Source organism: Sphaeroforma arctica (assembly GCF_001186125.1).
Source record: "Sphaeroforma arctica JP610 unplaced genomic scaffold supercont1.116, whole genome shotgun sequence".
Lineage (NCBI taxonomy): Eukaryota > Ichthyosporea > Ichthyophonida > Sphaeroforma > Sphaeroforma arctica.
Genome location: NW_014040442.1, coordinates 134,683 through 148,406, shown reverse-complemented (window position 1 = coordinate 148,406; position 13,724 = coordinate 134,683). Strand labels below are relative to the sequence as shown.

The window sequence follows — 13,724 nt, the reverse complement described above, 5'->3', positions numbered from 1 at the left end:
TGTATAGTGGATATGTATATGTATACATAGAAATATGACTAGGTGGGATTTATCCGAGAATGTACACGTATGACTAGGTGGAAGTGTAGTGTGCAGTTGTGCATTCTAAAAGTGGTGCCGTGTGTTGTAGGTGAGACATGTCTCATTTTTGTTTGTATGACATGCCCTATTTTTGAAATAGTTATCTGCCCGACCGCCCCTTGTCTTAGTTTTCTTGGCCGAAAGGGCAAATATAAATATAGCCAATAGGTACCTAGAATTTTATTTTTATATCGTGTTTTATTTACCGGTCGCATATTTTCCAACTTGCCGGTCGCATATTTTCACTTATTTGTTGTGTATTTTGCCGACATTTAAAAACCAATGGGATTCTGAAGATAGTATTTGTCATTGGCTAATTATTTTTAGAATACCTATAGAAAAAGAATGTCTTGTTAGCGGTACAAACTGATACTATTTCTGTAATATTTTACTTTCTTATTTACTCCCAATGTCAAGTTCAAAGTCGTTTCTATCGATTCTATATTGAAACGATTTGAAGCTTGACGTCGGTAGCAAATTATTTGAACTGTACCAAATCCAAGGTCAATTTGAATACAATATAGATCAAAATAAAATTGCCCTGCTTTTTTTCTATATTTACGACATATTGTTCTTAAGTAGGATGACAAAAACCGATACATAACAAAAAAAAACCCCCCACAAGGGGTTCAAATATGTTGTCAACAATTTGAAAATAACCGCAAGAAGGTAAAAAATTAAATTCTACGGGTCAAGTTGAAAATAAAAGTAAATATAACCAAACAACAAAATATTTATATCTGATCCAGATTCCAGAATAAACACTCCACCACTCCACCAGTGTCCAGGACTCCAGAGCCCAGCACTCCGGGCTGAGAGAGGCCGGCATGGCTCCAAGGCTCCATTCACAAGCTTTATCAATGTATCTCGGACACAAATATAACTTTTCTATTGGTCATTTTTAAACTCAGATTTGATTACTCACAACTCTACATGCCAGGCTCTGACGACCTGACATCTAACGGGCTGACCGTCCGGCGCCCATACGTGTCACAGACTGATGCTCTACTCCTCTCTCTCTCTCTTCTACTCCATTTCTCTCTCTTCTACTCTCTCTCTCTTCTCTTGTTGATATTGTGTGTTGTGTGTTCAACTGTTTACTGTTCCCTGTGTTTTGTTGTTGTTGCTGACTCTTGTTGTTGTTGTTTGTGTGTGGTGTGACTGGTGTCACTGGACTGCTGGAGTATGGAGAATGAGAGTCTGGGACTCTGGAATTGGGGGCCCGAGGGTGAGACTTTAGTGACCAACTGTTGAAGAACTTATCAGTCTTTCTCTCTCTAGACGAGAGAGTCTCTGTATATTTACTCAATAAATAGTACTAGCAGATAGTAGATACTCCGTTCGATTTTTATTTTTTTTTAAAGAAGGCAACCTGTAATGTTTGAGAAAAAAAAGACTGTAGTCTCATAGGATGGTCATTAGTCATAGCCATGTTCGATTTTAGAAGGCTATTTTTTGCCTTTGTCTTTGTAATTTCCAGAATGGCAGGAACTATATTTGAAAGGAAGTTTCAACCTTTTTCTCTAAATTCCTTACTACAAATACTCTTTACTCTCTCTCTCTCACTTTACTACTGCATACTCTATCTCTCTCAGAGTTTCTCTACTCTATAGAGCTAGTTAGGGAAGGCATATTGTTGTTGTTTTTAAATAGAGAGAGAGACTGCGAACAGTCAGCAGTCAGCACTCAGCACTCCGCACTGTCAAGTGTCAGGCCAGCTCTATGTGATTGACACACCACTGCTGTGTCTGAATCGGACTACAGGCGGCCTCCACCCCTGCGACAATCATCAGAGTCATCAGTGACAGTTACTGACAGTCTTCCTCAATTCCAGTCCCTGGCGTTAAATTTATTTTACTCTTCCTGGGCAGTTCTGGACTCCTGTACTCCTGGACTCCTGGCACTACTTCGGGATATCTCGAGTTCTGGACGCCAAAAATATTTTTATTAGGTTCGGAAATATATTCGGGATCCTTTTGAAAATCCTGCAATGGTGAAATAGGAGATAAAAATAAATCAAATAGACGAGACCGACCAAATTCATTTTTAATTCTTAGCGAGTCTGTTGATATGCCGTTGGACAGCCACGTTTGTGTTTTCGTTTGGTACGGAAAGTCAACCCTATTTTATATCTAGAGTATGCTTTGAATTTCATATTCACTTTCCTAAAATGTATTGTCGACGTTGTTGGTACTTTCTGTTTATTGTCTATTTTATATTTTGTGAGAAAAAAACCCCCAAAATAGTAAGATTCTTTTTTTATCATAGCCTATATATATTTTTTTAATAGTATATAGTATTATCGTACATATATAACCTTTTTTTTTAAATTTAGACCTTTCTATACGTATTTTTCTCTTTTTTTAAAAACCATGACCAACTGACAATGCAATACTAAAAATAAATACTAGTATGAGAGCTCAATTTTATTTTTAGAGGGAGAGGCCCACCGTGAGAGGACCAAATACCAATATATCTAAATTTCTAATAAATAGTCTATCTCAAAACTCAAAACTCAAGTCTCAACTCTCAAAGAGTCTCAGAGTCACACACGCAGTCTCTCAGTGTCAACTCTCAGCTCTCTCTCTCGCCCGCTTACTCTGCTCTCTAGAGTATAAAATGGAGAGTAGAGAGAAAAAAGTCTAGCTAGAGAGTAGAGTACACAGTCTTTAGTATACTCTCTATAGAGTCTATACTCTATACAGGCGGGTTTTTAGTTTTCTTAAAATTACAATAAAGTAAAAAAAACTACATGGGCTCGAGAGTTAATTGTTTTATAGTCACGGGTGTCTATTAGAAAAGTCGCCGCTTTTTTTAAATCAAATACACAGTGTAAATATATATAACATATTTGTAACTTAGACTGTAGACTGTAGAGTGTAGAGTGTAGACTATTTTATATATAAAATATAGTTTTAACCAGAATAATGAATATCAAGCACCGCAAAACAAACGAATATATTTATCACCACTCCTATTGGTTGTTTAGTGCTAGTATTTTTTTACAAAAATGTTTTGCACACATGTCATGTCAGATTGTTAGATGATGTTGTTTGTATTTATTTTTGTATGTAGTTGTTCATTTTGTTTTTTTTAAATAAATGAACCAAAACAAAACAACTATCATTTGTTTTGTTTTTTGTTTTTGTATTTTTATAAAACAATATTTTTGGGTACGCGGTACGCCTAACAATTTGACAAACATGAAAAAGTTCGTAAAAATACCTTCAGCTCCTATTTATATATGTATTCTTTTCTTTCGTTCTGCAAGATATAAAAACCCCAACAACAAAAAGTTCTAGTGATGACTGGTGCGTCGCTAGTTCGCTAGTCGATTGATGAGCTGCTGGTGGGCAGCTTGGCTCCTCTCTAGTCTCTAGTCCTCTTGAGTCCTTGACTCTCGTTACTCTATAGCCTTCTCAGAAGGCTATGTTCATTTTATTTTTGGGTTTTTGGGTTTTTCTTAAAAAAACCAATGAGCCATTTTCGCGAAAATACAGTTACAAATCATACGTGTGGAATACAATAATTAATGTGACATATCATTGATTACTACGTTGACATATCACAAACAATAGCCAACAAAAGTGTACAAAAAACAATATTTACTCTAGCTTGTTATATCTCCTACTACTAGAAGTGAGTATACTTTTACAGTTGATCTATTGGCCTACTGCTATTTAGACAATATTGCCATCATATGGTCCGATGGTAATAACGCCGGTCATTTGCATGCAATTTCCCCCCATTTATTTCTATAAAACATTCATTTCTCTCAAAACTGACCTTATTGGCGGGAATATCTTCGTAGTACAGCTAATTTTTGAAGTTTGAACCAGACATGGTAATTGGTATGAGGGTACATCCAACGAACAATCGTTGTTAATACAGCTGGAATGTATTTATCAGTCTTTTGATTCATTGAATGTCAAGTTAAGTATCTCTGCCCCAAAAGTGTACCCATTCTCATGGCCCTCTCTAGAATTGTCGCGAGATAAAAAATGAATTTCCCCAGGACGAAAATCAGCTGACGAAATCATTCCTGAGAGACAAATCCAGTATTCCACACTCCATTCACTCCAGACTCCAGAGAGAGGTGCTCAGAGGACCATGCCTTTCTGGGTCATTTTAACGAGAGTAATATTTGTTTTTTCGAAAGTGGCTCGTAATGTACGTATTTGGTTTTCTTCTCAGATCTTCTGACCTCTCGAATAGTGATTGAAGCAAACGAGGAGCGTTGACACACGCAACGCTGATTGCCATTGGGTTGCGACATTCCCATCTGTCCTTATACAGACACAGGCAATTTTTACATAACCTTAACTATCTGAGCCATATGTAGCCTCCTGTCTTTTTTAGGGAGGCTATGTCTGAGTTTTGTTATCATTGACTGGAATTCGCTATATTTATATTGCGAATTTAGATCAATGATATGTTCGGCGCTAAATAACAGCAATTACCTTATTATATGTCGGTTTTGTATACACTCTAGATGCTCGTAGGTTTTACATGAGTATGCATAAATAACAATCGTGCTGGTGTGGACACTTCAGTTTGTCGATGATCATATAGATCGTCCTTAAATTTAATCTTAAAGTAGGCTTTCGCACTCGGTTGTTAATATCTATTCAATATGATCCCTCAACAAAACGGCCTCGAACCCCTATACGAACGACTTCGCGAGATCCTGCCAAAGCACGCCCAGGATGTCAAAGAGTTCCGTGAAGCACACGGAGGAGAAGCTATTGGTATTTTAACCGTGGATATGGCATACGGAGGCATGCGTGGTATCAAGGGTATGGTATCTGAGACCTCTGTTCTCGACGCAGACGAAGGTATCCGGTTCCAGGGTCACACACTATTAGAGCTGCAAGAAACTCTTCCTCGTGGACCGGGAGGACAAGAGCCTTTGCCCGAAGGCGCTCTGTGGCTGCTGTTGACTGGGGAACTACCTACCCAGAAAGAAACCACTTTGTTGTCGAAAGACCTGGCTCGTCGTGCAGAACTACCTCACCACGTGGAGCAGATGCTTAACAACTTCCCCAAGGAGTTGCACCCTATGGCTCAGTTGTCCGCTGCCGTCACCGCCCTACACTCAGAGTCCAAGTTTGCCAAAGCATACGCTACTGGTGATACACCTAAGAGCAAGTACTGGGAGCTCACACTAGAAGACAGTCTGGATCTTATCGCTAAACTGCCAGTTATTGCGGCTATGATATATAACAACGTGTTCCACAATGGGCGCCCCATAGGTAAAATCGACCCAGAAAAAGATTTGGGAGCCAACTTCGCCAATATGATGGGTTTCACTGATGAGGGTTTCGTTGATCTACTACGTCTGTACCTTGTCATCCACGCCGACCACGAGGGAGGTAACGTGAGTGCACACACAACACACTTGGTAGGAAGTGCGCTTTCCGATCCATACTTGGCTTATGGAGCTGCTTTGAACGGTCTTGCAGGTCCCTTGCACGGACTTGCTAATCAGGAGGTGCTTAGTTGGTTGACCAAGATCAAGGCTAGGTTAGGAGAGAAGAACGGCGGCAATTGGCAAGAAAACGTATGTGAATATTTTGTACCTTGTTTATTTTGTTGGCGTTCTGTGTAATTAGGTTGACAGTGGAGGCTTGTTCCTTCTTACATAGGCTTTGTTTATTCTGTCATAGATCTCGCGTTAGCTTGCTTTTCAAGGCAGATACTGGGTCTTCCTGGGAAATCATAGAATAGGTTTTACAAATTGTTAGACTGAATTCGAACGAGCTTTTCATATTTTATATTCTGAGCCCATTATACTTGTTTCATGCATTGTATTTCGCATAGTTAGTACGTTGAATATTGATTATCATTACTCACGTCGTGATTTGCTTCTTTTTTTCTGATACAGTTGAATAAGAAGAGCCTTTCGGACGAGGTCTGGAATACCCTCAACTCAGGCCAGGTTATTCCTGGATATGGTCACGCTGTCCTAAGAAAGACTGATCCCCGTTACACTTGTCAGCGCGAATTTGCTTTGAAGCACATGCCTGATTCCGACGACTTCAAGCTTGTCTCCATGCTATACGAAGTGGTTCCTGACATTCTTCTGAAACACGGAAAAGCCAAGAACCCCTGGCCCAATGTGGACGCTCACTCTGGTATCTTGCTGCAACACTACGGCATGACTGAGATGAATTTCTACACCGTGCTATTCGGTGTGTCGCGCGCAATTGGTGTACTTACATCACTTGTGTGGAGTCGTTCTATGGGTCTACCCCTCGAGCGTCCCAAGAGTATGAGCACTCCTGGACTCAAGGCATTCGTCGCCGCGGCCAGAAGCGAACTGAAGGAGAAGCAGCAAAGATCGAAGTACATGTAAATAGTTTAGGCTGACTGCCATCGCCTACGGCATGTCTACTGTATTCCTGGAGCGCAATAACACTCGGCCGCGAGTGTGCACGGTTCATGAAGGAACAACTGCGCTGTATAACTCGAATGGACTACATTGAGCACGCCGTATGCATCAATATAAAATACGATATCCAAGATTCAAAAGTTGGTGCAAGTTGCGAAAATGAGGAATTAACTTGCGATCAAGGAGCGTATCCCGAAATTAAGTAATGTAGATCGAATGGCAAGTGATTCTGGGGGAGTAGCATGATACTATTGATGCTGTTGTTCCGGCAGTGCGTGCCCTTATGTTGGCTTCGTATGTAAATTCAGCCTTCTTCGGTACGTTCTTTGTCATCTACAAATGAGTAAAGTATAAGACCCTTTTGATATATGCTGTTTATTAATTAGATTTCTGTCTCGTTGTATTCTTGACCTAGGCCGGGTCGATCCAGGCCTTGTTTGAAAGCTGTATTTACTACAAGTCAACTTTCTGGATTTTCAGTTTTTCACAAGTAAAACAGTGTCCTATATTTTGCTACGCAAGCAGACATTAGTGAAGCTAGTTGTAGTGTACAAGCTGTTTATTTTATAGATATGAGCGCCCTAGCCTATTATTGCACTATCACAACAAACCGTCACCGGACACCCAACGACAGTACGGCATAACCGCGCACCGCTGTGATTTTCCACACAAGAAATGTGCAAGATTTGCAATCTCGTGTGGTCAACTTTTTGTAATGAACAAGCACCGTTTTACTGATGAATTCACACTTGTACGTGCCCAATAGACAGTATCTGGAATAATGTAGGCTTATATATATATCGAAGTATATATATATTCATATATGTTAGGGTATTATATATATATATATATATATATATATATATTGCAATCGCATCGATGTACTTTAGGCGGGCCTCGTTGACGTACGAATATCTTTAGCCTACCCCTTACTGGTGTTCTCCGAAACTACCAGATACTTGTACCCATATATTGAAGTATAGCACCAACACACAATTGTCTATCGCATCATTGTACATACATACACAAACTAAAACATACAGATGAGCATTATGTGGTCGAAATTCACTACAACACACAATTGTCCATCGCATGCATTCGCATCATTGTACAGACACATGCTCGTCAAAACATACACACAAGCACCAAAAATGCGAGAAACATCACGGCTTATGTATACACACACATACACATGTATATATATATTTGTGTGTGTGTGTATATATATATATATATATATGTTTATGTGCGTGTATGTATGTATATATATATAAATATGAATATATATTATGTATGTATGTATGTATGTATACACATATACACACAAGCACAAACATGCATATATATATGTGTGTTTGTATATTTATATATATTTATATGTATGTATTTATGTATTTATTTCCTACCCTGGGCCCTTAGGGACTCGAATTTTCGTCCCTAGGGATCCTCAATGGGGTGGTTAGTGAAATATGCTTGTAGCAGGCTGTATGTCTCAGAGAAGTAAGGGCCTGGTGTTAGTGGCCCTTGAGAAGTCAGGGCCTCCCATGGTTGGCCCTCGAGTTCTCAGGGAGCTCAGGCAGTGGCGAATTGAATTTAAGGCTTGAACCGGGTTGTTTCAAATTTGGTTTTGGTGCGACAATATGTATGTATGATTTTCCTGGACGCGAAAATAGCTTGTGTGAGCGGCTCAGCGCTAACAGGAAGATGAACGCTCAATACAACACTATATTGATGTTATGAAGTTTGTACGTGTACGCAGACGCGAATGCAGTTGAGGTAATGAGGAGTACTTATTTTTAATTTTATGAAGTTTATAATGGAGGTGCCATCCCTAAAACTTGAAAACATATATATATATATATATGTGGATGTTTTATGTATTATACATATGTACATATACAAAATACATATAATATTTATATACAGGTATATATATATATATAATATTTATATACACATGTATGTATGTACGAAAATTGAATATATAATTTGTTTATATTTATATACAGGTATATATATATATATATATAATATTTATATACACACATATATATGTTTGTATGTATGAAAATTTAATATATAATTTGTATATATGTAAAATATAATATATAATACCTGTATATTTACATATATATATATTACCTGTATATATATACTATAACATATAATACATGCACATATTTATTTATGTCTGTATATCTACATAAACATATGTCACAATTGTACAAACCCAGTTGACGGTATATGAAATGATGTAGGCTGATATATATATATATAATATATTACACACAAATATATGTGTTTATACACACAATTATATATTTATATATTGTACATATACATATGTATAAATATTTATATATATATGCATATTTGTATTTATATGTATGTGTATATATATATATATATATATGTATATAAATATTCATATTTATACACATATACATCTATATTCATCTATACAAATATGCATTTATATATGTATATACATTGAAGTACAGCACCAACACAAAATTGCATACATGGTCGTCAAACCATACAGAAGAGCGGTATGTGATCAAGATTCACTACAATACACACTTGTCCATAGCATGTTTTCGTATCATTGTACACACATATCCTCGTCAAAATATACGCACTAGCATAACGAATACGAGAACCACCACAGCCTATACCCGTACACACACATGTATATTTATGTATGTATGTATGTATGCTTATGTTTATGTATATATATATAAATGATTATATATATATATACATATATGATTATATAATATATATATGATTATATGTTTGTATATTCTACCTTTGGCCCTTGTGGACTAGAATTTTCGTCCCTGGGGGTCCTGAAATGGGTCCCTTTTGAGAGTTAAGTGGAATATGCCTGTAGGTCCCAGAGAAGTCAGGGCCTGATAGTATTGGCCATTGAGAAGTCGCGCCTTCTACTGGTTGTCCGTTGAGTTCGCAGGGAGCTCATGCAGCAGCGGATTGATTTTCAGGCTTGGACTGGGTTGGTTTCGAATTTGGATTTGGCGCGACAATATGTATAATTTTCCTGTACGCGAATATAACATGTGTGAGAGCGACTGAACGCTAATAGAAAGATGGAACGCGAAATACGATAAAATATTGTATGCGTATGTTATAGAGTCTGTACTTGTACGCAGATACGAATGCAGTTGATGTAATGAGGAGTACTTGTATATTATATACGTATATATATATATATATATGTACGTATCTATATCTATATATATAAATATATACGTGTATTTGTACGTGTATATTTATATGTACGTATCTATATATATACATATACACGATATATATTTGTATACGTATATATATATACATGTGTATGTATATATATATATGAATATATATTCATAACTAGCTATATATGTATATATATTTATATATATATATATTCGCGTATATATATATCTATATCTATATATACAGTCGTATATCTATATATACAGTCCATTGCTATATATATATATATATTTAAGTATACATATATATATATATATGTATATACGCATACGTATACGTATATAAATTTATATACATACGTATATATATATATATCATTATATATACGTATAAATATATGTTTATCAAGGTAAATGTGTATATACTATGTATATATATATATATTTGTATATATATTTATATTTACATAGATATATATATATATTATATACACATATATATGAATATATCTATATGTATATGTATATATACGCATATATATGAATATATCTATATGTATATGTATATATATTCGTATATATATATATATTATTTTTTTATTTTTATTTACATGTATATATATATGGATATGGATATGGATATATAAATATAAAGTCCATTTATAAATATTTTCGAATTTATATATATATATATGACTACATCTATATATATATATATATATATATATTGTATATATTCGTATATAAATATATTATATAATTATATGTTTATATGTAGATATGGATATGTAAATATAGTCCAATTATATATACATGTGTGTGTGTGTGTGTATATATGTATATATGTATATATATATATATTGTTTATTTGTATGCATCTATATATATATATATGTATGTATATGTGTGTGTGTATGTATATACCTATAAATATTTAAATAAATATACATATATATATATATATGTTTATGTATATATATATATATATATGTATGTATATATATATATGAAAACATATATATAACTGTATGAATATATGAGTGTGTATGCATATATACGTAACCGTATATATGTATATAAATATGGTGTGCGATATCTACAGCTAATATACTATTGTTACAGATTTTCAATTAATATTATATTTGTATATAACTTTACATAAACACAAACATATATATATATATATATAAATGTAGATATAATATATGTGTATGTATGTAAATGTATATATATATGTATGTATATTGTATATGTATATTTATGTATATATATGTATATATATATGTATGTATTGTATATGTATATGTATATAAATATGCCTATATATGTATGTATATATATATCCATATCCATATCCATATTTTTTATGTACGTGTGTATGTCTTTAAATATGATTTAATATTGTATAATATATAATACATGCCTATGTTTGTGTAATATATGTAAGATATAATGCATGTATATAGATATATACATATATATCTATACATATACATATATATCTATATAAATAGATAGATATATACATATATATATGTGTGTGTGTGTTTGTGTGTATGTTTATATACATTTAAATGTATGCATGTATATGTATATATATTGTTAAATGTATGCATGTATATGTATATATATATATATGTGTGTGTGTGTGTATTGTGATCGGCCTCGAAGCCGTAGTACCAAACTTTGGAGTATAATATAGTGACACGTGATAATTATCAAATTCTGTGAACCAAATATTCATACCGACATATTAATATATATATATATATATTTGGGCCCAGAAATCTACTCTAAATTTTTTAAACCTACTAATATAGCTCTCAGTAGAAGAATTGATTGTTAGCTAGCCGTGAATTCCCCATCTCACAATAGTAGTATATAGTTGGTGTAGATAGTTAACATAGCCTCGGCATGGCCAAGCAGTATCAGCGTCACTTATTACATGACAACAAGTGTGATGACTTCTACGCTTGGAAGTCGACAGTTATTTGAGAAGGAACAGATGCTAAGCCTCTACATAGGCCCGCAATTGTACAGAAATTCAGCTCAACGAATGCAAGGAAATCATATGTGGCTATTGGCGATGGCCACCTTGTACGCTGGCGAATGTCGTCATTTCCGGAAGGACACTTCTCATTCAGCGGCGGTTGCGCGAGCTTTGCGGAAGGATCTGCAAGTTACTGTGCATGTCTTATAGGAGCTGCTTTCTTACATGGCGACAGAGCCCTGTTGAAGGTGTTCCTGGAGGAGTCACTTGATGCCCGAACCTCAGCGGAAGCAGCAGCTTTTCGGCCGACAACTTTGTCGCGTCGCTTCGAGCAAACATGGGAACCGAGAGCCTGTTAGGGGGCTCAAGCTCGGTCCCTCTCTTGCGTAGCCATTTAAAGGCGTACCAAACTGGTGCAGAGAACGAGGCAGCTCCCCATCGAGCGGCTGCATTTCTAGCGGATCAGCGAGATGCCGAGTTGAATACGCCGTCGGATGGCGGGCGTACGGCAGCATCAGGTGCTTCGGCGGTGCCAGAGCCAGCCACTCTGTCACTACCTATAGGGCAACAGGATCCCACAGCGACTCAGCCAGATTCGGGCACATCGGGTGCATCGAGAAATGGTGGCGATGGCCAGCCGACGGAAGCTGAGAAAGCGCAATGGGCGCAATTTCAGCAGGACGAAGCCATGGGGCAGCGGATCCGAACAGAGGTAGGGCTGAAGAAGCTCATCGCTGTCAATCTGAAAGAGCGATGGCACCAAGTACTTCGGGATCGTCGACATCAGGGTCGACTTCTGCCAGTTCAGCAATGAATTTCTCAATTGACAGAAGGGGTGCCATTGGCTCCCCGTGCTTCGCGAGCTATTGACTAAGCGGTTCTTCGCTTGCCAACAGGCATATCTGAGGAAGTTTCTCGGTTCTGTATGCGCCTTAGGAATGGGTCCAACAAGGCGTACGCAGCATTGGCAATGGTGAACGGCAACATCAGTAAGTTTTTGTTAGCACAAGCAATTGCTGAGCCTGAGTTATTAGAGAAAGTAGTGAGTGAAGTGAACGAACAGGTTGTGGTCGTTGAGTTGTTATTTTCACTCAATTTTAGGATCACGAAGCACGTTCTGTCCTTGGCTGGGTTTGCTGAGCAAGGCACACCGCGCTTGCTCAGCTGGCTACAACAGTCGTATGTGCTTTATAGCGCAGCATTATTCGATTTCATTTAGACCGAGGATGGTGTTAGTTTTAAGGTTATTGCTAGTGTAGGCAATCTGCAGCAGAGCCACCAGAAAAATGGCAATGGCCAGAAGGCAGATTGTGGTAGTGATGACCATGGAGGCAAAGGCAACAAAGGTGGCGGTGGTCAGCAACAGCCTAAGCAGCAGCAGTTGCAGGCGCAGCTCAATTTTCTTATTGGTAGGGCACGCAAGATACGTACGAAAGACAGGAACGAGGACTGTAGCGGAAATCGGCGTTCTTATGAGAATTACCACACGAGAGACAAGAATAAGGTTACTCCAAGCCCTGGAAGCGTCGCAATCGGCGTTCGGAATTGGACGATGCTGAATCAGGTCGAGAACGATCGCATTCGCGGTCTGGTAAGGACAGACATCACCGCAAGCGGTCGCACGATAGTTCATCGCGCTCACATAGCCGTGAGTGTGGGCGTGATAAGCGCAGAGGACGGCGTAAAAGAGGTCGTAAGCACTCCCGGTCGTCGGAATCAGAGGCTGAGCTCTACCATACGGTTTGTTACGAGACTTATCATGCAGCGGAAAACTTCCCGCGTTATGGCGGGTCAGCAGGCGCAGCTTCGAAGAAGAAATTGCGTCGTAAGTGAAATGGTGCGGTGGTTCCTGCTATAGTCGGGGCTGTGCACACGTGGGCGTATGCGAATTTGGGTTGTACATTCTAGCTTGTTTCGAATCGCCTGCTCAGTGAGCTCGGTGTGACAGCCAGGCAGAAGTATACAGGACTGCATTAGAAAGTATTGACGGAATGGGGAAATTAAATCCCGTGTTTTGTGCCGTGGGATGACTAGGAGGCGTATA

The 13,724-nt window shown here is 37.4% G+C and overlaps 2 protein-coding genes across 2 annotated transcripts; both read left to right on the top strand.

Moving 5' to 3' along the window:
* The first annotated feature begins 4,531 nt into the window (after window positions 1–4,531).
* SARC_02563 (citrate synthase, mitochondrial) lies at window positions 4,532–6,831 on the top strand. The gene is made up of 2 exons (XM_014303694.1): window positions 4,532–5,641; window positions 5,966–6,831. The coding sequence occupies exons 1-2, from the start codon at window positions 4,715–4,717 to the stop codon at window positions 6,434–6,436; spliced, it is 1,398 nt and encodes a 465-aa protein (XP_014159169.1). The 5' UTR covers window positions 4,532–4,714; the 3' UTR covers window positions 6,437–6,831.
* A 5,186-nt stretch (window positions 6,832–12,017) lies between these two features.
* Window positions 12,018–13,538, top strand: SARC_02562 (hypothetical protein; the record flags this gene model as incomplete). Its single annotated transcript, XM_014303693.1, has 2 exons — window positions 12,018–12,392; window positions 12,900–13,538. 2 exons carry the CDS (start codon window positions 12,018–12,020, stop codon window positions 13,536–13,538), a joined length of 1,014 nt encoding a protein of 337 aa, XP_014159168.1.
* Between the last annotated feature and the right edge of the window lie 186 nt (window positions 13,539–13,724).

What these genes read in the sequence shown, in the direction of transcription:
- SARC_02563 (XM_014303694.1), top strand. Translation starts at nt 4,715, where the DNA reads ATGATCCCTCAACAAAACGGCCTCGAACCCCTATACGAACGACTTCGC. An exon ending in GCGGCAATTGGCAAGAAAAC is followed by an intron (nt 5,642 to 5,965) that starts GTATGTGAATAT and finishes TTTCTGATACAG; the next exon opens with TTGAATAAGAAGAGCCTTTC.